At 35.9% G+C, this 24,913-nt stretch overlaps 1 protein-coding gene across 2 annotated transcripts in view; it reads right to left on the reverse strand.

The window, feature by feature from the left end:
* The window catches only part of LOC131031148 (elongator complex protein 5), a 107,185-nt gene extending 95,564 nt beyond the window's left edge, over positions 1–11,621 (reverse strand). Inside the window, exons 1-3 of one of the 2 annotated variants that reach the window (XM_057962188.2) lie at positions 11,583–11,621; positions 11,332–11,481; positions 11,153–11,242 (exon numbers count right to left, since the gene is read on the reverse strand). In XM_057962188.2, the coding sequence (XP_057818171.1) occupies positions 11,153–11,232 (80 nt within the window). In that variant the 5' untranslated portion in view covers positions 11,233–11,242; positions 11,332–11,481; positions 11,583–11,621. The other variant, XM_057962187.2, reaches the window with a different exon arrangement.
* Between the last annotated feature and the right edge of the window lie 13,292 nt (positions 11,622–24,913).

The following is a 24,913-nucleotide window of genomic DNA, read 5'->3' on the forward strand; positions in this document are numbered from 1 at the left end:
CATTTAGTTTGTGATATTTTGCAGTGAATTCGATATACATTCTGCAGATTGGATCTCCATCGTATATAGTTTGAATTGACATCAAGCGGAGATTAAAGTTCAAATAAAATTTAAAATTACCTACCTATTATAATCTGATCAAAACTTAACATGGTATCAAAGCCAGCATAAGAAAAAGATCAGATCAGATTTATATAGGCGAGACTATTCTCTATATATCCTCGAATTCTTCTACTCCCTTCTATACATCAAAATGATGAATGGTGTTAGATTTGAGGATCGACTTGAAGGAGCATTAAACTTTGTATCTTGGAAGTTTAGAGTTATGCTTGCCTTGGGGGAAATTGAATTAGACGAATTCATGAAAGATGCCATACCGGAACCAAAAGAAGAGGATGAGAAGCTTCAATGGAAGATAAAGAACAACAAAGCAATGAAAATGTTGGTTGACTCTGTGAAAGATCATATTGTACCATTTACCTCAAAATTGGAAATGGCCTATGACATGTTCAAATCATTAGAAAGTATGTATGAGATAAATAACACTAGTAGAGCTCTTGCATTAAAGAAACAGCTCCATCATGTAAAAATGATCAAGGGCAAATCTATCACCTCATACTTCATGAGGATAATAGAACTGAGATACCAGCTCTCCACCATTGGTCACACAAATGAAAGTAAAGAGTTAACCATGTTGGCCCTCAATAGTCTTCCTTCTTCTTGGGAATCATTCATTCAAGGGATAAGTGCACGATCTAAACTTCCTAAGTTTGATCAATTGAAGACAGACTGCATTCAAGAAGAGTCAAGATTGGCTACAAGAGGTATTGGTCAAAGCTCCACAAATGAAGATATTCATGTTCTTGCCACACACTCCTCAAAGAAGAAGGGTAAGAAAGGACACTCCAAAAGAAAGAAATATGAGGAATCAAATGGTGCTCCTACGCGCATAAGAAGGAAGGACACTTTAGAAATCCAATGCTTTAGATGTGACAAATATGGTCACTACGCAATGAAATGTCCAACCAGGACTATGCCTCAAGCCTCCATTGCGGATGTTGGTGAGACTATTCCACAAAAGGATTCAAATGGATTCATATTCTCATTTGAAAGAGATAAGTTTTTTTTTTGGTTGAATAGTGTTCATGAATTTAATATGTAGTCTTTTTTTGTTAATTCATGCAATTACATTATGCGTGTTATTTGTGAAACAACTTTATTAGTAGATGTTCGCTTACGACAAGCTGCATTTGGATATCTTGTGTTTTAAATTTCTTCAATTTACTATGAGAAATTTGTCCCTTACATTTAGGACATCTTTAGAATCACAAGTTTGTTTCTTTTCAAGCTATAGAGTTTTGAAATTCTATTTGCCATGAAGAGATTAAAATTCAAGAGGAATATGCAGAGGACTTTAGTGAAGAATCTGAGATTTTGCAATTCCATTTTTTAATAAAACAAATATCTACCTGCAGAGGTGCAACAGTTCACTTGTGAAAGCCATAGAGGCACTTGTGCTAGTAATGATAGCATCTAGGGTTATATTGTGACGTATTCACACATCGTCCCATTGCAAATGGGGACCCCTACTTTTTTGCTTTCTAGGGTTTGCTTTCTAGGTTTTTAGGGTTTTGTCTGTTAGCCTTTGCATTTTCAGTGTCGCCAAGGGGATCACTAGGGTGGCAGGCTCTGCTTGAGCCATGGGGAATCAGCAGGTGCTCCAGGTTAGGGTCATCTTTGAAAGTCTTCCTTAGGACAAAGTTTTGCTCTTGTTGCTAATTGTGTCTTGTTTGAGTTTGAGGAGGTCAATGAAGCTTGGTGAGTGAATATCATCTTTGAAGGTCTGAGTTAAGTCAAATTGGTGAGTGATGAAGTGTGGAATGTCATCCTGATCCTCAAATGTCCTGAAATTTGGCTGTCTGCAATGTCATCCTGATCCTGAAATTTGACTAAGTCTGGAAAATTGAAGAATCCTCCAAAAACTAGATTTTGCATTATAACTCCTGGAGGTCCGAAACCACTCTCAAACATCTTGACAGTATATATGGAATACAACTTAAAGTATAAGAATTCCTTATATCTTTCTTCTTTCTTATACTTAAATGTTATATTCCATATATGATTCCTGACGGAGAGACCAAAATGTCAAATTTCGCTTCTTACCCTTCCAAAGGGTCCAAAGCGAATTTCAATTTCGCTCCTGACCCTTCAGAGGGTCCAGAGCGAATTCCTCTATAGGACATTCTACTTTGATCCAAACTTAGAACTAACTCATTCCCAGGCATTATTGAGGGCAAAACACTTATTTGGAGTGAAGAAATATGAAAATGAAGTCAGGATTTGAGCATAAGGAGGACTTTTGCTCCTGACCCTTCCAAAGGGTCCAGAGCGAAATCCATACAAGACCCTTTTTTCTTCACAAAACCTTGAAGTGAATGCTAACTTCGACTGGAGGATGATCAGGAGAAGCTTAATGAGTTATATCCAAGCCAAAGAAGGGAGGAAAAAAGTGAAAATGAGCCTAGAAGGAAAATTTCGCTCCTAACCCTTCCAAAGGGTCTAGAGCGAAATTCATTTTTTCTCTATTTTGCTCTTTAACTTGACCGAGTTTGGAGCTTCTATGGAATGATTTGGGGGACTTGGATGCATATTTGCCTTGGAGAGAAGGTTTGAAGCAATAAAATGATGAAAATCAACTTGGAAGGAAAATTTCGCTCCTAACCCTTCCAAAGGGTCCAGAGCGAAATCCTCCATTGGACCTTCTTTTTTGCCTTAAGCCCTAGGTTGGCCTTGTCTGGAGCTAGTTTGATGGTGGATTGCCTTGATTAGAGTGGAAGGAAGTTGAATTGATCACATTTGAGGAAGAATTGGATGAATGAAGAGGAAAATTAACCAAGAATGAGGATTTAGCTCCTGACCCTTCCAAAGGGTCCAGAGCGAAAATCCCCATAGCTCTCATTTCCTTCCTAGTTTTTGCCAAGTGTTGGTTTCTAAGGCATGTTGGAAGGTGGATTGATATGTTCTTGCCTTGAGAAGTGGTTGAAAGCATTGAAAGATGAAGATTTTGCCTAATGGATGAATTTCACTCCTGACCCTGTTTTAGTTTTGACTCTTCATCTTTTCAACTCCAATCTTCTCTGCAAGACAAAAATACATCACTCTTTACCCAAGGAACAAGGTTTGTAGTCTAAGCAAGGGAGCAAATGAGGTTTATAAAGAATTTCGCTCTGGACCAAATTCTTTATAAACCTCATTTGCTCCCTTGCTTAGACTACAAACCTTGTTCCTTGGGTAAAGAGTGATGTATTTTTGCCTTGCAGAGAAGATTGGAGTTGAAAAGATGAAGAGTCAAAACTAGAATTTCGCTCCTGACCCTTCCAAAGGGTCCAGAGCGAAATTCTTAAGAGCATCTATTTCCCTTTCAAAACAAGTCAAGTTCTTGGTTTTTATGGCCTGGATAGGAATAGATTGATATGTCCTTGCCCTTTTGAGGTGAATTGAAGTGGAAAAATGATGAAATAAGCTCAAAAACATGGATTTCGCTCCTAACCCTTCCAAAGGGTCCAGAGCGAAATTCCTAAAATCCACCTTTTCCTTTCATTTTTGTGTCAAGCTAAGTGTGGATCAAGGTAGATTGAGCTTGGAAGGACCCCTAGGCATGCCTTGGAATGGATTGTGGCCACCAATGGCCAAGATTTTGAGCTAGGACAAGGATTTCGCTCCTGACCCTTCCAAAGGGTCCAAGGCGAAATCCTAAATGGGTCCTGTCCCTGGCCATGACTTTTTAGCGAAATTCTCCTTTCTAGCTATTTTGAGGGTCAAGTGTTGCATGTATGGGAGAGGGATCCAACAATGAGAGTCCAAGTATAGAGAGTGAAAAGGATAGACCTTGGTGAAGGAAAACAAGCGAGTCATGGATTTCGCTCCTGACCCTTCCAAAGGGTCCAGAGCGAAATTATCAATTTCACCTAATTTGCTCATGATGAAGGTCAAGAGATGGATTCCCAAGCCTTGGTGGAGAGAAGACTAGTGTATGCTTGCCTTGGAAGACATTTTGGAGTGGAGAAGTGATAGAACTTGAGCTTAAACCAGAATTTCGCTCCTGACCCTTCGAGAGGGTCCAAAGCGAAATCCTTAAAGATTCCATGTTGCTCCAATTTTACCTCAAACTTGGTATTGGTTGAGATTAAAGGGATCCTTAGGCATGCATCTAAGCAAGCATGGTCACAAAGTGTGAAGAATTTAGGCCAGGAATGCAAATTTCACTCCTGACCCTTCCAAAGGGTCCAAAGCGAAATTCTTATAGGGCCTGTCCCTGGGGAGAATCTTGAGCAAACTTCATTTTAATGTCTTCTTGTTGATAGTGAGAGAATAGGAAATAGTTAGAGATATAGTCAATAATTAGTAGCTCAATAGTATATAGCATTTTAGAGTAGAGTAGAAAGAGAAGGCAAAGATTGTTGCCAAGACATCGTTGCAAAAGACATGTAAACTTCATTGAAGGAATGGTGAATTCTATGTGTCAATTCTACAATTTGCATGGTCTCTATACTTCTCAAATTTAATTTTATGCTATTAGATGAATGGAAGAAATTTGTATGACCATTGGTGAAATTTGTATATCCATACTACTAGCAGTTTGTTGATTGCAAACTTGCCTTGCATAGTCAACTGGAATCATTCAGCTTAAGCTTAACTTCAATTATCGCTTCTTCATTGATATGCATCAACCTGACGGTGTCCATGCTTGTAGCGGTGATCTAAACATCATACAGCTTTCCTCAGAAGATCGCACTAATCTTGTGGAGATGATCCTAGGATGTCAAAGCAAGACTTAGTTAGAATTTCATCAAAGGTCATTCATTGCTCTTACGTTCTTAGTGTTAGGAATAGATCCGGTTCCAACCCTTATCCGTTTTCCTTATTTCAAAATCAAGGGTCGGTGAAATTCCACGTTCCAGTAATATCCAAAGCAAATCAAACGTTTAGGTCGTCGAAAGTAAGTCCCCTTGTGATTCCAGCAAAATCGCATTGTACCGCAAAGAGCTTATCCACACGTAGAGAACCTACATATCAGAACCTTGGAGTTACTCCAACTGATCCTTCGGCAAGATATTCAGCAGTCGAGAAGCTTTGTTCAAGAGAGGATAACGTACCTTTCGGTATTTTATTATGTGTTTGGTCGTGTACAAAAAACACATCAACAGGTTACAAAGCCAAGATTGAGACAAGAGTGATCTCTCAGTGAGAGGGAGCATATCGAAAGGGGATTTTGTTCTAAATCTCAAGATGATCATATTCCTGCCTAGGGCTTGATCTTATAATAGTAGATCCATGGTGGTTTTGGATCTAGCACTTCCAACCGTAGGAGAATCATACCAGATGATGAGAGTCTCCTAAAGAAAGATATCTTCCATGAGTGGGACAATGTGAGCAGGGGATGCTTCCGTGACAAAGGGAGCAGCTAAGAGGATGTGCTTCTATCGATATCTGAGGATCTTGGTTATATTGGTTCAGAGGGAGTGGACAATGTTAAGATGGTTTCTCTAGTGATAAGTCAAAGGACTATGATTCATGAGATGGAGACCCATTCATGTAGGCTGGAAGGCCTGTATGCTGACTTCTAGGTCATGATATTCCTGGATAGATGAATACTTGGTGAGCTTGGAATACACCAAGAGTGATGAAGACTCCAAGCTTGTATTTCATGAAAGGTCAAAGCATGTGGAGATCAAGTATCACTATGTTAGAGACATGGTGGAAAGGTATGCTATTCACTAATGTATTCTTCTTTTCAAAAGATGTTTTAAAGTGTAAACTCTTGTGATTGCATTTCTCTTTGAGAGAGACTTAAGGTGAAAGCCCTTATCTACACCCTCTGATATAGTTCATGGTGGATGTCATGTGTGTGATGCCATGACAAACATCACGTGAGAGAGTCCGTGATGATTTTCTTGTACTTGTGTGTTTACCCTTTGGATGAGCCATGGTGAATATCATTGATGAACACTTGTAAATCTCACCACTATTGTGAAGTGACGATCTCACAATAATGGTTGATATCACATGAGGTGATATCTATGGATAAACCATAATGGTGGATGTCACGTGAGGTGATATCTATGATATGCCATAATGGTTGATAGCTTGAGAGGTAATATCTATGGATATGCCATAATAGTGGATATCATGTGAGGTGATATCCGTGGACAAGCCATAATGGTGGATATTACATAAGGAGATATCTATCGTGGATATCATGAGAAGTGATATCCATGGATATGTCATAATGCTTGATATCACTATGAGGTGATGTCTTTCTCTTCCACAAATAGTTGTAGCTATTGTGATATATCATCACAAGAGGTGATGCAACTTATAAAAGTTAAGAAGGATTCCTCCCTAGCTAAGAGGGAGTGTTGATGATAGAATAACTACAGTCATAATCTATTAGGACCGACAGAGACAACGTAATTGTCTAATTGGCCTATTGGCCTTAGACAAGTACGTATACCAGCTATTAATGAAAACCGATATTAAATGCCTAATATATTAAACAATATTAAAATCGATATTATTTAATGTCTATTTATATAATCAATATGAAAAAACATTAGCAAATGACTGTTGTCGATATGTATAATCGACTATCGATATCTATATTACATTATCGATCTTTATTATCACCGTATTGTCTAATTATCGGTAATGTGTGTTATTGCACATAACTGATTATGTTTAAAATTGGTTTAGTTATAAATACCGATTACATTAATGTATTGGTTTGCCTCCAAAGGTATCATGTCCCTATGTGTAGAGTCATGACCTCGGGTATCCTATATCATACAATGCAATTCCTTTGGGAGGAATATATATAGGATACGATAAGGCAGAGATATAATAAGCAGACAGCGATATATACATGATACGATAAGGCGGAGATATACTCAGCAGCTAGCAATAAATATACTGTTCGCATAGAGAACTATAAGCAATAAAAGGTGGATACATATACAGAAGTCTTTGACATATACACATTTAGTTTGTGATATTCACTTGCAGTGAATTCGATATACATTCTGTAGGTTGGATCTCCATCGTATATAGTTTGAATTGACATCAAACGGAGATTAAAGTTCAAATAAAATTTAAAATTACCTACCTATATAATCTGATCAAAACTTAAAAGTTGCATCTTGTGTGTGGAATCTTTTGGGTCAAACCCTAATTAGGGTTTTCATGCAATCAAGGTTGAAGGCCCTATATAAAGGGGTGATCCCCTCATTTGTAAAGCAGGAAGATTTGTATGAAATTGTTGCGATAAGTTATTGAGATAATAACCGTGATGCATTGTTCTCTGATGGTGTTCACTTAAGTTGTTTTTCAAAAACTTACATGGTTTCACCTTCCTCACTTAGAGTAGAAGTAGAGTAGTGCTTTGATTTCAATAGAGAATGTAATGGTGTTTGATGAATTTCCACGGTTCATACTTCTTGCATCTTGTTGATTATAAGTTGCAGTGTAAAGTTAGCCTGAGCCACTAAATTTGTGCTAAGTTCAATTGTGAATATTTGTTTGGATTGCGCTGTTTTGGGTATTCAAATGCACTTTCTCGATGTGAAAATCCTTCAACATCCTTGGAAGATTGCACCAATTCTTGTGGAGTTGTAGTTAATCTTGGCAAAACAGAATTTGGTTTATTTGGAATTCGTCCCTTAGAGCACTATCTATTGATATCATTGATATCATTGCCCTTAGGAGTAGATTTCGATCCTTCTAACCCTTTCCCCCTTAATTTCAGTCCATTCCCGTTCAGTTCATTCAAAGCAGAAGCATCACAAAATTGCTATATCCGATGATGAAGTTCCAGCCACAGCAAAGAAGTGAAAGAAGGATCCAAACGTAAGTCCCCTTGGATTACCAACATATCACATCAAGCCAACTAAGTCATGTCCATTGCATAATCGGAACCTTGGAGTCAATTGTTTGAGCTTGTCGCAATCTTAGCATACAATTGAACTTTGATCAAGAGAGAGTAAAGTGACCATTGGAAAACTTTATTCTGTGTTGCGTATGGTCACAAAACGCACGTCAAAACGACCATAAAAGAAAAATAGCTTTAATTTAAATTTTCCACTGTGAAAAAACAACAAAAAGCCATTCTCGTGCCACCAACGTACAAAAACCATATCTCTCAGGCGGGCCACTCCAATAGCAAAGACAAATCAATCTTCAATATATTCTTTGCCGGTCCATCTAGATCACAGAATCTTGCAAAGAAATAAGTAATAAATACTTATTACATTAAGTCCTGCCATGCTTATAAACAAGAAAGCCTCTCTAAAAACAACTCTATCTTTTCTTTATACTTCTCAAGCAATTATTTTGCCTTATTCATTTAAAAGCATGTGATTTGTCAATTTTCTAAGACTTGCACTCCTTTAACTCTAATCAGTTGATATCCTTCCTCAAGTTTCATATACAACTTATCAAAATCATTTGGAATTCTTGTGAGGCCTTACAACCACTAAACCCCCATGACTAAACCAGCCCCTACTAAGGCTTCAACATAAAATTTAGAAATCAATTCATCAGGATCAAGCTACAATTTCAGCCCTTTAATTGTTCCATTTCCAGTCCACCATAGTGGCATTGACCACTGAAGAATGGAAATTCTTGGGGCCTTGGATGTGACCAACTTTGAGTCTGAGTAAGTTATGAGTATTGCCAGAATTAAAAGGGTGACACTGTTCTAATTTCTTCCCTTTGTGTTGCTCTTAATCTGATTAAATCAATATTAACTTTTAAGTGATTCCAAATATGGCAGCAATGGAGACAGTGGGGTTTTCTTGTTGGTTTTCATCCTTCACAACGGTGTTTTACTCCCCCATTTCTGTTGCTCCTCTAATATCATTTCACCTATCTTCTCTTACCTTCATCTACAAACTTGGGGAGTGAAATTTCAAATAAGTGCAAGATGGTTTTGAGTGCAGACAATAGAGCTATGAGAAAGTACATGCATTAGTTGTGATTACATATCAAGGAATTCAATTGTTCCTACAAATGGAAACACTTTGAAAAGTTAAGCAACAATTTGACCAAAACTCAGTTTATAGGGCAAGGAACAATTACAGTAGGCAAATCATGATGTAAAAGACTCCAATAAAGCAATTAAGAAATTAGAGGTTCAAGAAAAAAGTGAATGCATGAAAAGTTGCATTCTAACATAGGAAAGGTTGCATTGAAGAAATTTAAAGCATTTAGAGCTTAGTCAGCTGCTCAAGTTTAACTTGAAAGTAGAAGATTGAATTCGAGATTTTGGCAGGTAATAGTTCTACAATAAAGTCTAAAATGTTGTGGCATGATGGCAGAGGTTCATTCATATGAGAGTGACCTAGGATGAAATCCCCACACCACAATAAAGAATCTATAACCCAAAGGCTATTTCACAGAGGTTGTGGAGCATTCAAACAATATGTTGAGTACTGAAAGTGGGGTATTCAAAAATGTGCAACCCAGGTCCAACTTCATATCACAATATGGAAGCACACAATCTCACCCTCACACAGCAATAAGGTGTTCCACAGTCTCAATGACAAGCCCTTAGTAACTGAAAATTATATCATAATAAAATATGACATGAAGTTCAAGAAAGAGAAATAACTACATTTGGTTAGAATTTAATTTTATTAAAAAACTAACTAAACAAATATGCAGGATGAAGCTGTTAGGCCATTTTTCTATATCACCGACACGGTGAAACTATGATTAAGGTCCAGCTTGTCTGTTTGCAACAGGAGTTTTTCTCTGTAACTTCCAATTTTTAAAATTTACGTACCATGGTCGATCAATGATAACTTTAACTCTTTAAAGTTAGAATCTCTGGCCAGTAAGTTGGGTTACCAACTGGCCACTTAAATCAGTGATTCCCACTTATCTTAATTGGACGCATTGAAGTCGGTCAAAAACCTTACGATTTTATAATATTTCAATTGCAAAACATCAAAGCAAGTGACATGGAATCACGTATGCTTGTTCAGGTGCCAAATATGACAAAAATTAAGAAAAGAGACCCTAGATAATGGAAAAGGTTGGAAACCTTGTCAACCGTCAGCAACCAAAGATTGTCTCAAAACTTTAATATAGGAAAAAAAAGGCGATTTTTCTGAGATCATGTTCCCACAATGAAAACAATAAACAGTGATGTTGTGAAAGCACATGTAAATAAAATTGCACTTGCAAGAGAAAAAACAGCAAGTCTGCTGAAGGCATGAAGAAGATTTGCAAAGAAACTGATGGCTGGGAACCCAAAGTACAAATAAGTCCAGAAATAAATGTTAAAAAAAAGAAATATTAAAGGCGCATAAAGGTTATCCTGGCACTAATAACTAAGAAGACAATATAGAAAAGGGAATAATCAAGTGAGTAATGTTGCGCCAAGTTACTGGCGCTGTGGAAACATGCTTGTATGATCACACCAAAGGGTGGGTTTGAAGCTAAATAAACAGGTCTACACGAGTAAAACCAACCCTGATGAGGGAGATTACCAAGGGGTTCCTTTGAGCTGCAGAAGACAACGATTGCCAAAGTGGTCTTTCACCATGGGATTTTACACCTGTAATTGAGCTGAAGTTACAAGAATGAAATGGTCAAGCAGATATTCTTAGAAGTATGACTGCCAATAGTTGCATACTCTCTTCTCATCTAGGCAGAATTCAACTCTCTCTTGATGGCTCGATTTGTTTAAATCGTTACTAACACAACGCCATTTAGCTCAAAATTCATCATTGAGGGCTGATTGTAAGGTAAATATAAAGACAAAAACCATCGACTAAAGCCCTTCGTTTGAAAATACACTCTTGTGAGACTAAGCTACTAAGAGCGAGGTGAAGAATTAAATAAGAACGGTCAAATATATCACGGAGCACAATTATGCAGATAGGAAATAGTTTAAGGTTAGCTAACGGAAGAGTTTTACTGGATAAATGTATTTTTGTATGCGCCTATCGTCTCTCTTCTGCAAGTATATTACAAGGTAAATTCTTCAGAATCCCTAAGATTTTTCTCATCATACTACAAATTACGAGTTCCCGACATTCAAGAATACTTTCTGGTTCACAAAAAGAAAAAACAGGAAGCCTAAGTGGCTAACCAGCTATTCAGTCCTCTGTCCAGGCCAGCGGATGTCAATAATTTCATGTAGAAATCAGGAGTGCGATTGTAAGCCACCATGACCAGACCCCTGCAAATTATAAACCATGAATTCAGAGTAGAGGACTTGCAAGCAAGAGAATGAAAGGTTTCGGAAAATGAAGGTTTAATAATCATTACTTTGCTTGAGATCGGGAAGAGGTAATGTTGGATGCAAGTGAACGCACGAAGTAGTGAAAAATAGAGGGGCCTGCAATCGAATTTCCATTTGCATCCGATATGAGAAGAACTGGTGCGAGCTCTCCCTCAAGCACGCCGTCTCTGAGTTTTCTGCATGCAGAATCCGCCATTATGGTGAAATGGGATGATTTCTCCAAACCCAAAACCCCTGTAACCAGCTTTTTCTTTTCTATGTATTCCTGATTACCTACCAGATGCTCGCCATATCAGCCTAGTTTTGTTTTTCTTTTAAGAAAATGGCTTAATATATTTATGTATCTATAAATAATATAATTTATATAAAATGGGACTATTTTTTTCATATTATTATTTTTCTATTTATATATATTTTTTCATATCTTATTTCTACTTTATCTATATTTCATTTTCATCTTGATTTTCCTATTTTTTGTTTTATTGTCTAAAAGATATTTGTGTATTGGTTTCATCAAAAAATTTAAATTATAACTCGAAATTGTAATTTTATTATGTGTTGGTAGTAGAACAACAAAATATTACTTGTGTTGTTCTAAAATTTCTCATACTCGTAATTTTGACTTTTAACATTTTAAAATTCAAATTCAATTTTTTGATTAACTCCTATCTATTAGTTTTCTAGTTTAAGACATGTTTGTGTGATTTATTGTTGTTTGGTGGTATTTAAAGACATTCAATACATTCATTTGAATGTCATTCACATTATAAGGAATAATGATTTAGTTTAGTATCCTAAAATGAACCCAGATCTACACATTCATCCTAGAAGCATTTACACAATTGAAAATTGTTGTCCTTTGATCTATTCCCAAAGTGAATTGAGGAATGATCTTGTAGATAAGCTATTAATACTTTAAGATTGCCAAATAAATTAAAGAAACATATATGTGACTTCTATTCAAGAATGAAAAAGATGGGTTTACAAAGAGGAAAGATGAGAATCTATTAATGCCTCTTCTACTTTATAAAATGTACAACTTGTAATTATTTATACAAATGAATCATCAACTATGTTTTGTAGATATGTTAACAAGTATCACGTCCATACGGTGTGCTAACTATGTGGATGGGATGATGACAGTTATAACCTTGTATCCTATCAGTTGTATTGTAAGGACATGAGGCATATGTTCAAATGTGTGTGGTGTCAATTGTAGGATCATGTTATATGGCACAAAGGCTACTAGATTGATGTCGATAACAGAATATCATGTAGATGAAAATGCTTCATGTGACACAAATGACTTGACTGCGCATTGGCATGTGTAGTTATGTATAGTGTCATGTCTGCATTTTCAATGACACAACTCCAAAATAAATTGTTTGGTTATTTCTCTTTAGGGGCCATAGAACTTTTATTTTTTTTTAAATTAGGGTTGTGACATTGTTCACAAGTGTCAAAATATGGGCATGGCATACAGGGCCACAATATTCATGTGACCAATAATGTGTGATGACATGCAAGAACTATACAAAAAGGCATGAGTATAGTGTTGTTCATAGGTGTGTGAGTATTGTGTTGCCATCAAGTGACACTTTGTGTGCAAATGATACTACTAAACCGGGTGCATGAGGTTGAGCATAGATAATTTGTCTCAATCGAAAGAGAAATGGTCCTCATGTGTCAACAATGAGGAGATGAAGTTGTCCTCATGGTTATTGTAGAATGTACCTATAAACATCTAAAATAGTCCTTTGATTAAATAAATATTTATTATTTATTTAATTATTTTATCCTAATGTCTTCTATTAATTAAATAAATATTTTTTATTTGTTTATTTAATTCATTAGCCTTAAATACTATTAATTAAATAAATACTTTAAATTTATTTAATTAATTCACTAAGCCTCTTCTTTCTAATCTAAATAAATATTTATTATTTATTTAATCACATTCTCTCTTTTCCAAATTAAATAAATATTTTATTTATTTAATTTATGTGGTCCTTCTATTAATTAAATAAATAGTTTTAAGTATTTATTTAATTAATTAATTTACTTTTTTCTTCTTATCCACATGACAACACATCTTTCTAAATACCTACTCCTCAATCCTATCTCTTCATTCATCATTTAACATCTTAATCCTAACCCTCCATTTTTAGGATGTTCGTTATACAAGATCCTTCGTCCTCTCCTATTCCATATAACATACTTGGAGCATACTTACATTCTATTGAAATTATCCTAGCATACACCATATTTGCATCATAAATATACATCATCACAACCACATCCATTCTTCCTTGAGCTCTTGTGCAAGTGCAAAACAAATCTGAGAGCAACCATATCAAATACAAGATCATGGAGGATAAGAGAACAATGGAGACAAGCCTACTTTGTGTGTGAATGGTATAATCTTTGTTTTTTAATTATTATTTGCATGCATGGTAGTTCTTTATTGATGTTGTGTTGAATTAATTTGTAGATCTAGGGTTTAGTGGTTGGATATTTAGGGTTGACAAATAGGATTCAAATTTGACATAAACATTTTGGGATGCTTGGTGGGACTCTTGTCCATTATTTCTAACATTGTTGCTTGAGTATTAGGCATTTTTATATTTTGTAGGTCGTATTTTTTTACAATTTCATATTTATTGTGTGCACAAACATTTTTAGCATGTATTTGGTCTTCCTTTTCATGTATACAACCAATCCTGCCATGTATCTAATTATTAGGGTTTTTTTGCATAATTGAGAGTTTTCTATTTTAGTACATTTGTGGTTCATATTTTTGCTTCTATAGTTGTTATTAATGCGTCTCTAGTAGTCTAGGATACATGTTTGGTTAATTAGGATTTTTTTTAATATAGTTCTATTTTGTTGTGTATATGGTTCACATAGCCTCGTTTGTGGTTGTTCCTAATGCCTCTCTGGTAGATAGTGTTGTGTCTCTAGTTTTTATGGGGTTTTATTTTTGTAGGGTGACAATCAATTTTATCCATGTTTCTAGGAGGTATAACAATGTCTCTAGTTTCTGCCATTTCATCTATTGCATTTTCAAATTTGGCATTCATTTGGCTAACCCTTGTTGGTACTAACGAAGTGGTGCAACTTGTCCATTAGTTGTAGAAGGCCCCTCTCTTGGAATATTACTAATCATTTCTTACAGGATCTAAAGGGGTTATTTTTGAAACTGCTAATTCATTCTTTACATGGGTAGCTAGTTGAGTGTTTGTAATTTCTTAGATTAACTCACATTTGGATTCGGTGCTCTAGAAAGAACTCTTGTTTGTCATGTGTTGTGCACGTGCACACTTTGTGTTTAGTACCCTAAGGTGTTGTGAAAGTATCCTATCCTCTCACCTTTGTGGACCTTGGGTGTAAGAGAAATCATGATATCTTATTTTTCTTTTTGTAGAGAGCCTACCTTTAGAGAAGTGATCACTCAATGGGGAATGACTCAAAGGGATTTTTCCTTTGGCCCGCTATATAAATGGTAAAGGTGAAAAATAGACTTGGAGGTGTAGGTCAGTAGTGTCAATTTGGGGGTGGACTAAGAGTCACACGGGGTTGACTAAAGCCTTGAGTGGCTTGCTATCGATATCCCCACATTCAAGTCTCCCAAATAGTGAGTAGAAACCTTATTTTAGAGGCCCACCTTTTTTATTGAGATTGTTGGTGTCTTGCTCAGTGCAATGGTGCAGCATCACACCATGAAGTTACTCACCATATTTCTCCCTTGAGTTGAGATGAAAATCCCCTACTTTGCATAAGCTATACGTAACTTTTCAGGGAGAGGGTGATTGAGTCATCCTTACAGTCTTGGAGGCCCCTACCTATCCTTCTCTCGCAAAGGAAAGACTGCAAAGCACTCCTTAAGATGTTGTACATTTGATTTGAAGGAGATTCCAAGTGTGGGCCTCAATTTTGTTGTCATTGGCCTTGACCTTAGGCATAGGAAGTGTTTGGCATGTCTTCTTTTGTGATAAGACCAATGGAAATTTGGGCTTTGAAGAGCCTAGGCCATACCCTTATTATTATAATCACATCAACAACCATTGTATCTTCTTGTTTGCATTGTTTTCTTGCCACAATAATCACCAAACATTTAAATTTGATCACTTTTGATACATGGAACAAACTTAGACAAACATTAGGCAAACATTTCACTAGAACCATGTATATAAATTATATTACCATGCGTTTGGCACTTTTCCATGCATATCCGAGCATTTTTGTTGTGTGTCTGGCACCTATAATCATGTTTGTGTTTTTGAAACTACATGTCTAAGGCATATTCTTGCATATCTAAACTATATTATTGCATGCCCGGCACTTTTCGATGCGTATCTGAGACATTCATGCCATGTGCCTAGTAGTTTATCTTGCATATTTGGTTAAAAAATTCATGAGCTTCCTAGAAGAATCCCTAGGATTCTCGGTTAGTCATCATCAATTTCACCATAGTTGCCTTTTCATTTTCACTCCTTTCAGACTTTCATCCATAAACCTAATCTTACAGAATTCAAACAAGTTGCCTTGTTTGTCCTTACTATATTGCATCAACCTTGATATCACTAAGTGGTCTCTTACTTAGATCTATCATCTTTCATGGTAGGATATTGTATTGGTTGGCAAAATTAAGGTTTCACTAATTAAGATAATAAAACCACTAGTTATGTTATTAAAAGGACCAAAACATTAAAAGAGGGTTAAGTCCAATAGATCTAGCCACATTTCAATTTTAAAAATGGCTAAAATGCTTAATAGATTTACTTGTTTGTTTGTCACCCCCTTTTAGTTGAAATTGGATTTAAATTGTATGATTTAGGATGAAGCAATAGATAATTGGAGTGAAACAATAATGACAAACTATGAGTAGGCAGGAGAAGAGGATCAGAACTTGTTCCTGAAAGTTCAGGTTGAATTGTCAAGATCAGGATGGTGGCTCGCCCCAATCCTTTAACTCTAAGATAGGTAAGTTGGATCTATTTCAAATTAGGGAGATGCATTGGATCGACTTTCAGAAGCTTGGACAAAATTTTTGGGATCAGGATGGTAGGTCACCCTAGTCCTTCACTTTTCGCTCCCTCGAAATTTGAACTTGCTATTGGAATCTTTGGTTACAACTCTTGAGTTTATCCCTTGCACACAGAAAGAAAGGAAAAGGGTTATGGATAGGGGTTTTCCTTAGGTCAAACACTAGTTTAGGAATTAACGTTGAATTGAATGATGTAAATACTGAAGTAAATGTTGTAAGATATACCTCAAATCTGTAATGGTAGATAAGAAGATTGATGATGCAATGCTCTTAAGATATGATCACAGATGTTGGGTGTAATAACATGACAAAGACACAAACATGGATGACCTAATCAAACACACATGCTTACATGAAAATTAATGTAACTTTTCTCCATGATTCTTGAAGGATATGGTGGGATGAAATGTTGCCTTGAATGCTTAAGAGTGCTTGAAAATGGATGTGTGAATGCTATGGATGGAAAGTGGATGTCAAAATGAATTGAAAGGATGTCTTTATATAGGGTTCCCTAGGTAAATTACTAATTAGATCAACATCCAATGGTCACATTAGAGCATGAGGACCAAAATCCATCAGGGAGGGGGAGAGCCCACCCAAATTTGAATTGGGTCTTGTTTAAGGGGGACCAGGGCGATGGGGTGCCCTAGTTCGGACCAAGGAACCACCACAGCCTAATCCTCCAAAAATAGGACCAACCAATCAGCCAATAGGGGAGGACAACTCCGAGATGGGGCCCAATCAGTGGTGTCAATAGGTGATATCAGGTTTGGAGTAAAAAGGGGCCAAAATGGGCCTAGGGGAATGAGGATAGGACACACTAAAGTAGGAGCACAAATATGAGGTATGAATTATACTGGTTACAATTTACGACACTATATTTAGCCCCCACTTTAATATGAATATGAGCTTATTCAAATACTCATGGTAAAAGTAGAAAGATAAGGAAGAGAGAGGTGAGAAACTAGGATTGAGATCACAAAGAGATAAGAGATCGCTAATTTTGAGGAACCAAGCCCCTAATATTAAGATCTTAACCCATCCAATCACATTCAATGACATAGAAAACAAGACAAAGACAAAAAAGCCAAAGAAAGATGAAATACAATTAACACAAGAGGGTTAGTACTAAAAACAAAAAACCTCCATGACAACTAGTCGAAGAGATCTCGATAGTCAAATGTCTCAGCCACAAATATCATTCTTAGAATGATATTACAAGAACACGAGTGGTGACATGAAAATAGAAAGAGCATGCATCAAGTGATGAACCATGATCCAACAAGTAGCAAAGCTATGAGCTCATGGAGAGGAGAAAGGAGAGAACATGGATGCTTGTGTTATGCTAGGTGATCCATGAGAAGAAGAACAAGAGAGATTGTGGAATCCATAGGCTAGCAAGCTATGTTATGCTAGGTGATCCACAAGAACATGAATACTCATGGGACAACAAGTTGTGTTATGTTGTGTGATTCATGTAGAGAAGGAGAGTCAAAATAGTCAAGCAAGTTGTGTTATTCTAGTTCCACTCATCTCAAAAATGTTGCACAAGGAGGGTTGAACAGTCTAGCAAGATGTGTTATGATAGTCAACCTACCTTAAAGAAGTCGAAAAAGGAAGAGTTGGAAGGTCTAGCAAGTTGCATTATGCTAGTCAACTCACCCTGCTACATATGTCGCCATCTGGTTTCAAGAGTTAAACATCTCGTCTAAGAGTTAGGCCTAGTTTTGAGAATGCAACAACCTATATAAAACTTACAATTAAAAAAAAAATTGTTTGGTTTTGGGAACATCTCATTTAAGAGTTAGGTCTAGTTTCGAGCATGTATGGCTTGTATAAGACATACAAAAAGGATTGTGTCTGGTTTTGGGGATGAAATTTCTCGTCTAAGAGTTAGGTCTGGTTTTGAGAATGCAACGATCCGTATAAGACATACAAAATGAAAAATATGGTACAAGGAGGGCGTGATGTATGCCCCTCGCCTCCAAGATGTTAACATAGCAATGTGTTGATGTCTTAAGGAAACTAGAAACAAGGATACACAAAGAGGGGCAAATGTAGACACCTAAAAATGTCTCATTAATCACACACTAATTATTCGTCTTATTAATTAAGTAGTTCTTTAATTATTTAATTAAGTTAATTAATTCTTCTTACTAATTCAAATCATCGCTTTCTACATTACTAATCATTCAATTTCTATTTATTAATCAATTCATCATTAATCTCTTTTTTCAAATATTAATTAAATATTAATTATTTAATTAATTACGATTTATTCTTTAATTAAATAATCTTTATTATTTAATCAATCCTATTTCTAATGATTGAATAATTTCATTTAAATTATTTAATTAATTAACTTACTCCTCCAATTCCCCAAATTCCAATTTCAACTAATTCCATCTAATTTCATTTTCTCAAATTCACATTTCACCAAATCTGAATTTCAATAAATTTCAGCAAATCTCATGTGCATTTCATCATTCAAAAATGTAAATTCAAATAAAAATAAAAATGAAATGAATTTCAATTCAATCTCCTACAACACATGTTGAAAATCATAACTAATTCATCAAATCGATTAACTAATCAGTTAACTCTCCAATCTCCCCTTTTCACTCCAAATCACCTTTTCTGACTAATCAATCAAATAGGTCATCTCTCCAATCAATTCAATCTTCTAGTCAATTAATTGAGTCAACTATCCAATCAATCTTGTTAACAGATCAATCAATTCACTTAACTGATCAATCAAAATCAGTTATCTATCAATTAGAACTTCAGTTCCAAATCTCACCCCATCTCACCTAAAAATCTATAAATTGAACCTCATTTCCCAATTTCAATCTAGAATCACTATCTTCAAAGTAATTGTGTCTATCATATGCAAGAATCCTAGTGCAACACCTGAGAGCCACCTATCACACAATTTGGAGAAGAGCAATGGAAGCCTATTTGGATCAATTGAGGGAGTTTCATTTTATTATTATTTGATATTCAATTAGTTCGATATTATTTCATTGTAATTTAGGAGTTAATTCAATTGGATTTAGATTTTTGATTCACTCTTTTAAATTTGATTATTTTATGATTAATTTTACCCCTGAAAACAATAGTGAACCCAATGTGAAACTTACAAATTTCTAGCCTTCTAGGATGTCTTTTTCATGATTTGCAGGTTCTATACAAATGCTAGAAAAAGTGCTACACATTTGTCTACACAAAAATTCGCAAATGTTCATAATAGTTTGCATGTGCTCACATAGTAGTTCACATCTGTTCACGCAGAAATTCACATTTGTCTAAACTTATTTGCATTTGCAGGGGTCATTCAAATTTTCAATTTTGATTGCCATTTCTATTTCTAATCCATTTGTGCTACTAACCCAATAATCTTTTTGAATTCTGGAAAATTTATATTTTGTGCATAAAATGTGTCTAACCCCATGGTAGGAAAGGTAAGATTCAAGATTTCAAGTGCCAGGAAGAGAACTGAAGATAGAAGACAATAAAGAGCTCAGCGATGGCTAAAAAGAGCAAAGAAAAGATTCCAAGATCTTGAAGAATTGGCTACCTTATCCCGATACTATCATATTGTGCAAAAATACCTAGAAAGATTTGATGTATTTGATGACATTGAGGTCATGCGCAACATGATAATGGATCAAACCCGTGTCATTTAAAAACTTCTATTTTGTCTTTTTCTTTCTATGTTTAACTAGTTCACACCTATTCAGACATCAATTTGCATCTGTGCAAACAAAAATTTGCATTTGTGCAAACATAAATTCGCATCTGTCTTGACAAAAACTCCACATGTCCTAATTTTGCACAAGTCCTCACCACATACTTAGGAATTAAGGTCAACTATTCACATCCAAATAGTATTTGCAAAATCAACATTTATATCTCTCATAGGGTAGAATCAATCTTGCACACTTCAATAGGTTGCCACCAAATCCATCATCCCAATTCTTGCATTATCATCATTTGCATCAGTCGTAGTCTATCACCCTTAGAAATCTTAAGAGCATTTCACTTGCATGGGTCTACTAGGGGATGGAGAATTTCCATTTAAGCGACCAAACCTTGGACCAGATAATGATCAATTAGAAATAATTGATGTTTTAGACAATATTGCTTGGGAATTAAGAATTGACCTCCCACAATATGAAGAGATTGAGGTTGTCTTAGATAATGAAGTTCATAAGTCAGTCTGAATCCAAAGGCAAGCTGAATAAGAAATCTAGAAACAAAGAGAACAAGAAATTGTTCGACAACTTGCCAGACTTACCATCAAAGAACAAATCCCTCAGTAGTAGAGAGTCCTCATTGTAGTTTAAGTTTGCATATATAATCTCATAGTCAATTGATCAAAGTCTTGCATATCAGTTGTCCAAGTCCCTCATTTTCCTTTTAGGTGCATCATAGAGAATCAAGATCACTTTGAAGTTACATTCATGTCATTAACACGATCTCAAAAGGCAAAACACCAAATGGATCAAAATAGTGACCCCTATTACAATCTTGCTTAGAATATGAGTCCACATACAAGCTCAAATTCACAACCAAGAGGGGGAGCTACTTTACCTACAAACACAAATAAACTACCCACAATTGAGGAGCTACAGGTCAGATTAACACAAGAAGAAATTGAGGCTACTCAACAAGACCCTCAAGTACTAACAATCCTCAAAGCTCTCATCAATAACAACAAAGATAGGTATCTCTCTCTTTTGATCCAAAATGGAGCAAAGTTACCCCTGAATGTTAGATCTAGTGCATACTGACTTATGTGGTCCTACAAGAGTGAGAAGCATGCAAGGTGACAAATATTTCATGTTGCTAATCGATTACTATTCTAGGATGATGTGGGTTACCTTTCTAAGGGAGAAATCAAAAGCATTGGAGAAATTCAAAATATTCAAAGCTAGAGTGGAGACTAAGACATGATCGAGGCTGAAATGTCTGAGATCTGACAAAGGAGGAGAATTTAAATCGGGAGAGTTTAATACGTTTTGTGAGAGAAATAGAATCAGAAGACAATTATATGCTCCTCGAACCCCTCAGCAGAATGGAATTGTTGAAAGGAAGAACATAACTATCTTGGATGCTCCCAGGACTATGCTGATTGAAGGAAATGTTGCCCAAAACTTTTGGAGGGAAGTTATTAGCACTATTGTTTACACATTCAATCGGGTGCATATTAAAGGTGATTCTGGTAAGACTCCTTATGAGTTATGGTTTGGTCACGTTCCTACAGTTAGATATTTCAGAGTTTTTGGAAGTAAACGTTATATCAAGAGAGATGAGGATATAGGAAAGTTTCATGCAAGATGTGACAAAGGAATCTTCTTGGGATATTCTACTAACAACAAGGCCTACCAGTGTTACAATAAGAGACTGAAGAAGATAGTGGAGAGTGCAAATATGAAGGTGGATGAATGTCTTGGAAAGTATATCAGAGCATGCAGTTATGAAGTTGATGATGAAGATGTTGTTCCTAAGCCTATGCAGACTAAGATCTTGAAGCAGAATGATCCAGTGGAGACAGGTAATCCAGATATTGTTGTTGTCGATGAAGAAGTGCAAGGGCCTGAGAATTGGAATAATCAAAAGACTCCGAGGTATGTAAGATTGAATCATTCAGAAAATTAGATTATTGGTGATAAGAATAAAGGTGTGATGACTAGGAGAAGGATTGTTGTTGAAGAGATATGCTTAATTTCAAAGAATGAGCCCAAAGATGTTGCAGAAGCATGTAAAGATGAAAATTGGATAAAAGCAATGGAAGAAGAGTTGAATTAGATTGAGAAGAACAACACTTGGGTGCTTGTTACAAGACCTAAAGATAAGAATGTAATTGGTACTAAATGGGTGTTCTGGAATAAACTGAATGAAGCTGGTGAAGTTGTCAAAAACAAGGCAAGATTGGTATGTAAAGGGTGTTCTCAAATGGAAGGAATTGACTATGAGGAGACTTTTTCTCCAATGGCTAGAATTGAAGTTGTTAGATTGGTGCTTACAAGAAATTCAAGGTATATCAGATGGATGTCAATTCAACCTTTTTGAATGGTGATCTTGAAGAGGAAGTCTACATTGAGCAACCAAATGGATTTTCTTTATCAGATAAAGGAGATATGGTATGCAAATTGAAGAAAGCACTGTATGGGCTTAAGCAAGCCCCTAGAGCATGGTATGCTAGATTAGACAAATACTTGACGAAGTTGGGATTTTGTAAATGTACTGTTGATAGTAATTTATACTTTAAGATTGAGAATGATAATAGTTTGATTGTTGAAGTCTTTGTTGATGATATCATTTTTGGAGGAGATGATGATTTGTATGAAGTTTGTTGATGATATGTAAAAGGAATTTGAGATTTCTATGATAGGTGAAATGAAATTCTTCTTAGGATTGCAAATTACTCAGACCAATAAAGGTATTTTCATTTCTCAATCTAAGTATGTGAAGGAATTGTTGAAGAAGTTTGGGTTAGCTAATTCTAAACCTGTTGGAACTCCTATGGTGACTGGATGCAAATTGTCTAAGAATGACGAATCTCATAAAGTTAATCAGACTTTGTATAGATCTATGGTTGGTGGATTGTTGTACTTAACTCAGACTAGATCAGATATTATGCATGTTGTTTGTCTTTGTGCTAGATTTCAAGTTGATCATAAAGAGACTCATGTTATTGTTGTAAAGAGGATTTTCAGATATTAAGGGAACTGTTGACTATGGTTTATGGTATCCGAAGAATGATGATTTCCTACTATGTGCCTAAACTGATGTTGATTGGGCAGGTGATGTTGATTACCGAACAAACACTATCAGTGGAGCTTTGTTTTTAGGAAAGAATTTGATTTCATGGTCCAGTGAGAAGCAAGATGTTGTATCTCTATCTATTGTTGAAGCTAAATACATTATTGCTGCTAGCAACTATAATCGGGTAGTTTGGATGAAGTAGATGTTGAAGGATATTAGAGTGATGCATATTGTTATTTATTGTGATAATTCAAGTGCTATCAATGTTTCCAAGAATCCGATACTACATTCTAAAACAAAGCATGTATCAATTAAGTATCATTTATTGAGGGAGAAGGTCAGTGATGAAGAAGTCAGATTGGAATATGTATCTACAAAGGATCAGATTACAGATATTTTCACTAAGCCTTTTCCTGCAGATACATTAATCTATTTGAGAGACAATTTAGGGGTCTATGCTCCTCTTGACGAGAGCTAGATGCATGGAGTTGCATCAATCCGGTGGATTTCAAAGTCTTATATATTTATCCGGGTTGATGAGTTGGTGCTGCTACTCAGCCAAAGTAGTCAGTATGTGTTCACTTGCAAGTTTATCCTAAGGGGGAGAAATTTTCCTTCTTGAAGGATGAGTTTTGGGGAGAGAAGTATGATCTGTATTTTGTCTTTGGCATTGTTGTCAAAGGGGGAGAGAGGCATGTGAAAAACCTGCTCTATCTTTGAAGCTTTGTTTGCGTGATCTTAGGGGGAGTTTGTTGGGGATTATTGGTGTTGATTCATTCCTTTGCATTGAGTGTTTTTCATATTCATATGTTTCCATCAATGCCAAAGGGGGAGATCGTTGGATATTGTTGCTGCTAGATATGTTGTTGTCATTGATGTCAACATATTTATGTGTTCTGGTGTTGCAGAGAGTTGTTTGGTGTTTTGGTGATTGCATTGAGTTGACCTGGTTGGTTTATTTGTTTGGGATGATGAATCAACTAGAGATATCTTATTCCTTATTGATTCCATGAAGCTGTGTGGTGATCTAGTCGAGTTATGGATTCTGGTATGAAGATTGTTCTTTTGTGTTCAGTGGTTGGTTGAGTTTAGTATTTGATCCATTGTGCTCCAGTATGATTATATATTTGGTTACGGATTTGGGAGAATGTTTTGGATGTTCATGGGTATCTTTATTTCAAATGGTTCATGATTTGGGGCTCCATAAGTTATCTTTCTAGTCTAAATTGTTGTTCTTGAGTATTCTTGAGAGTTAGCATGTTGATCAATGAAGATTTGAATAAGTGGTGTTGGTGTAGGTATTGAGGATGATTCTAATGTGCTTGTTGGTGTTTCTAGATTGCGTCCTATTTGTTTTGTCGGTCCGTATTGATCCTTGTGCACGGTATTGACGATTTTGTTGATTCGGTGATATTCTTTGTGTTATGTGATATTTCCGATGGTGTAACATGTTGTGGTTGATCTTGGCAAGATTTTTGATGGTGATGCATGTTTGGAAAGTTGATTTAGGTCCATGCTATGTCATCTATGATCCTATATTAGTCTGGTGATTAATTTATGTATCGTGTGATGTAATTTTGTAATTAAGGGTTGAGGGTTTGGCTGACCTTGTAGTCAAGGTTGATGAATTATATAAATAGGTGTTAGATTCATGTAATTTGGGTGTCTATGTGATGTCTACATTATTAGAGAGTGGTGTATGTGCACATAAGCAAATTTATCTTTTGGTGTGGTGTATTGAGTAGAGATTATTGTAGAGCAGACAAATGAGCTGAACGAGAACTGTCATC

Source organism: Cryptomeria japonica, chromosome 7, assembly GCF_030272615.1.
Source record: "Cryptomeria japonica chromosome 7, Sugi_1.0, whole genome shotgun sequence".
NCBI lineage: Eukaryota > Viridiplantae > Streptophyta > Pinopsida > Cupressales > Cupressaceae > Cryptomeria > Cryptomeria japonica.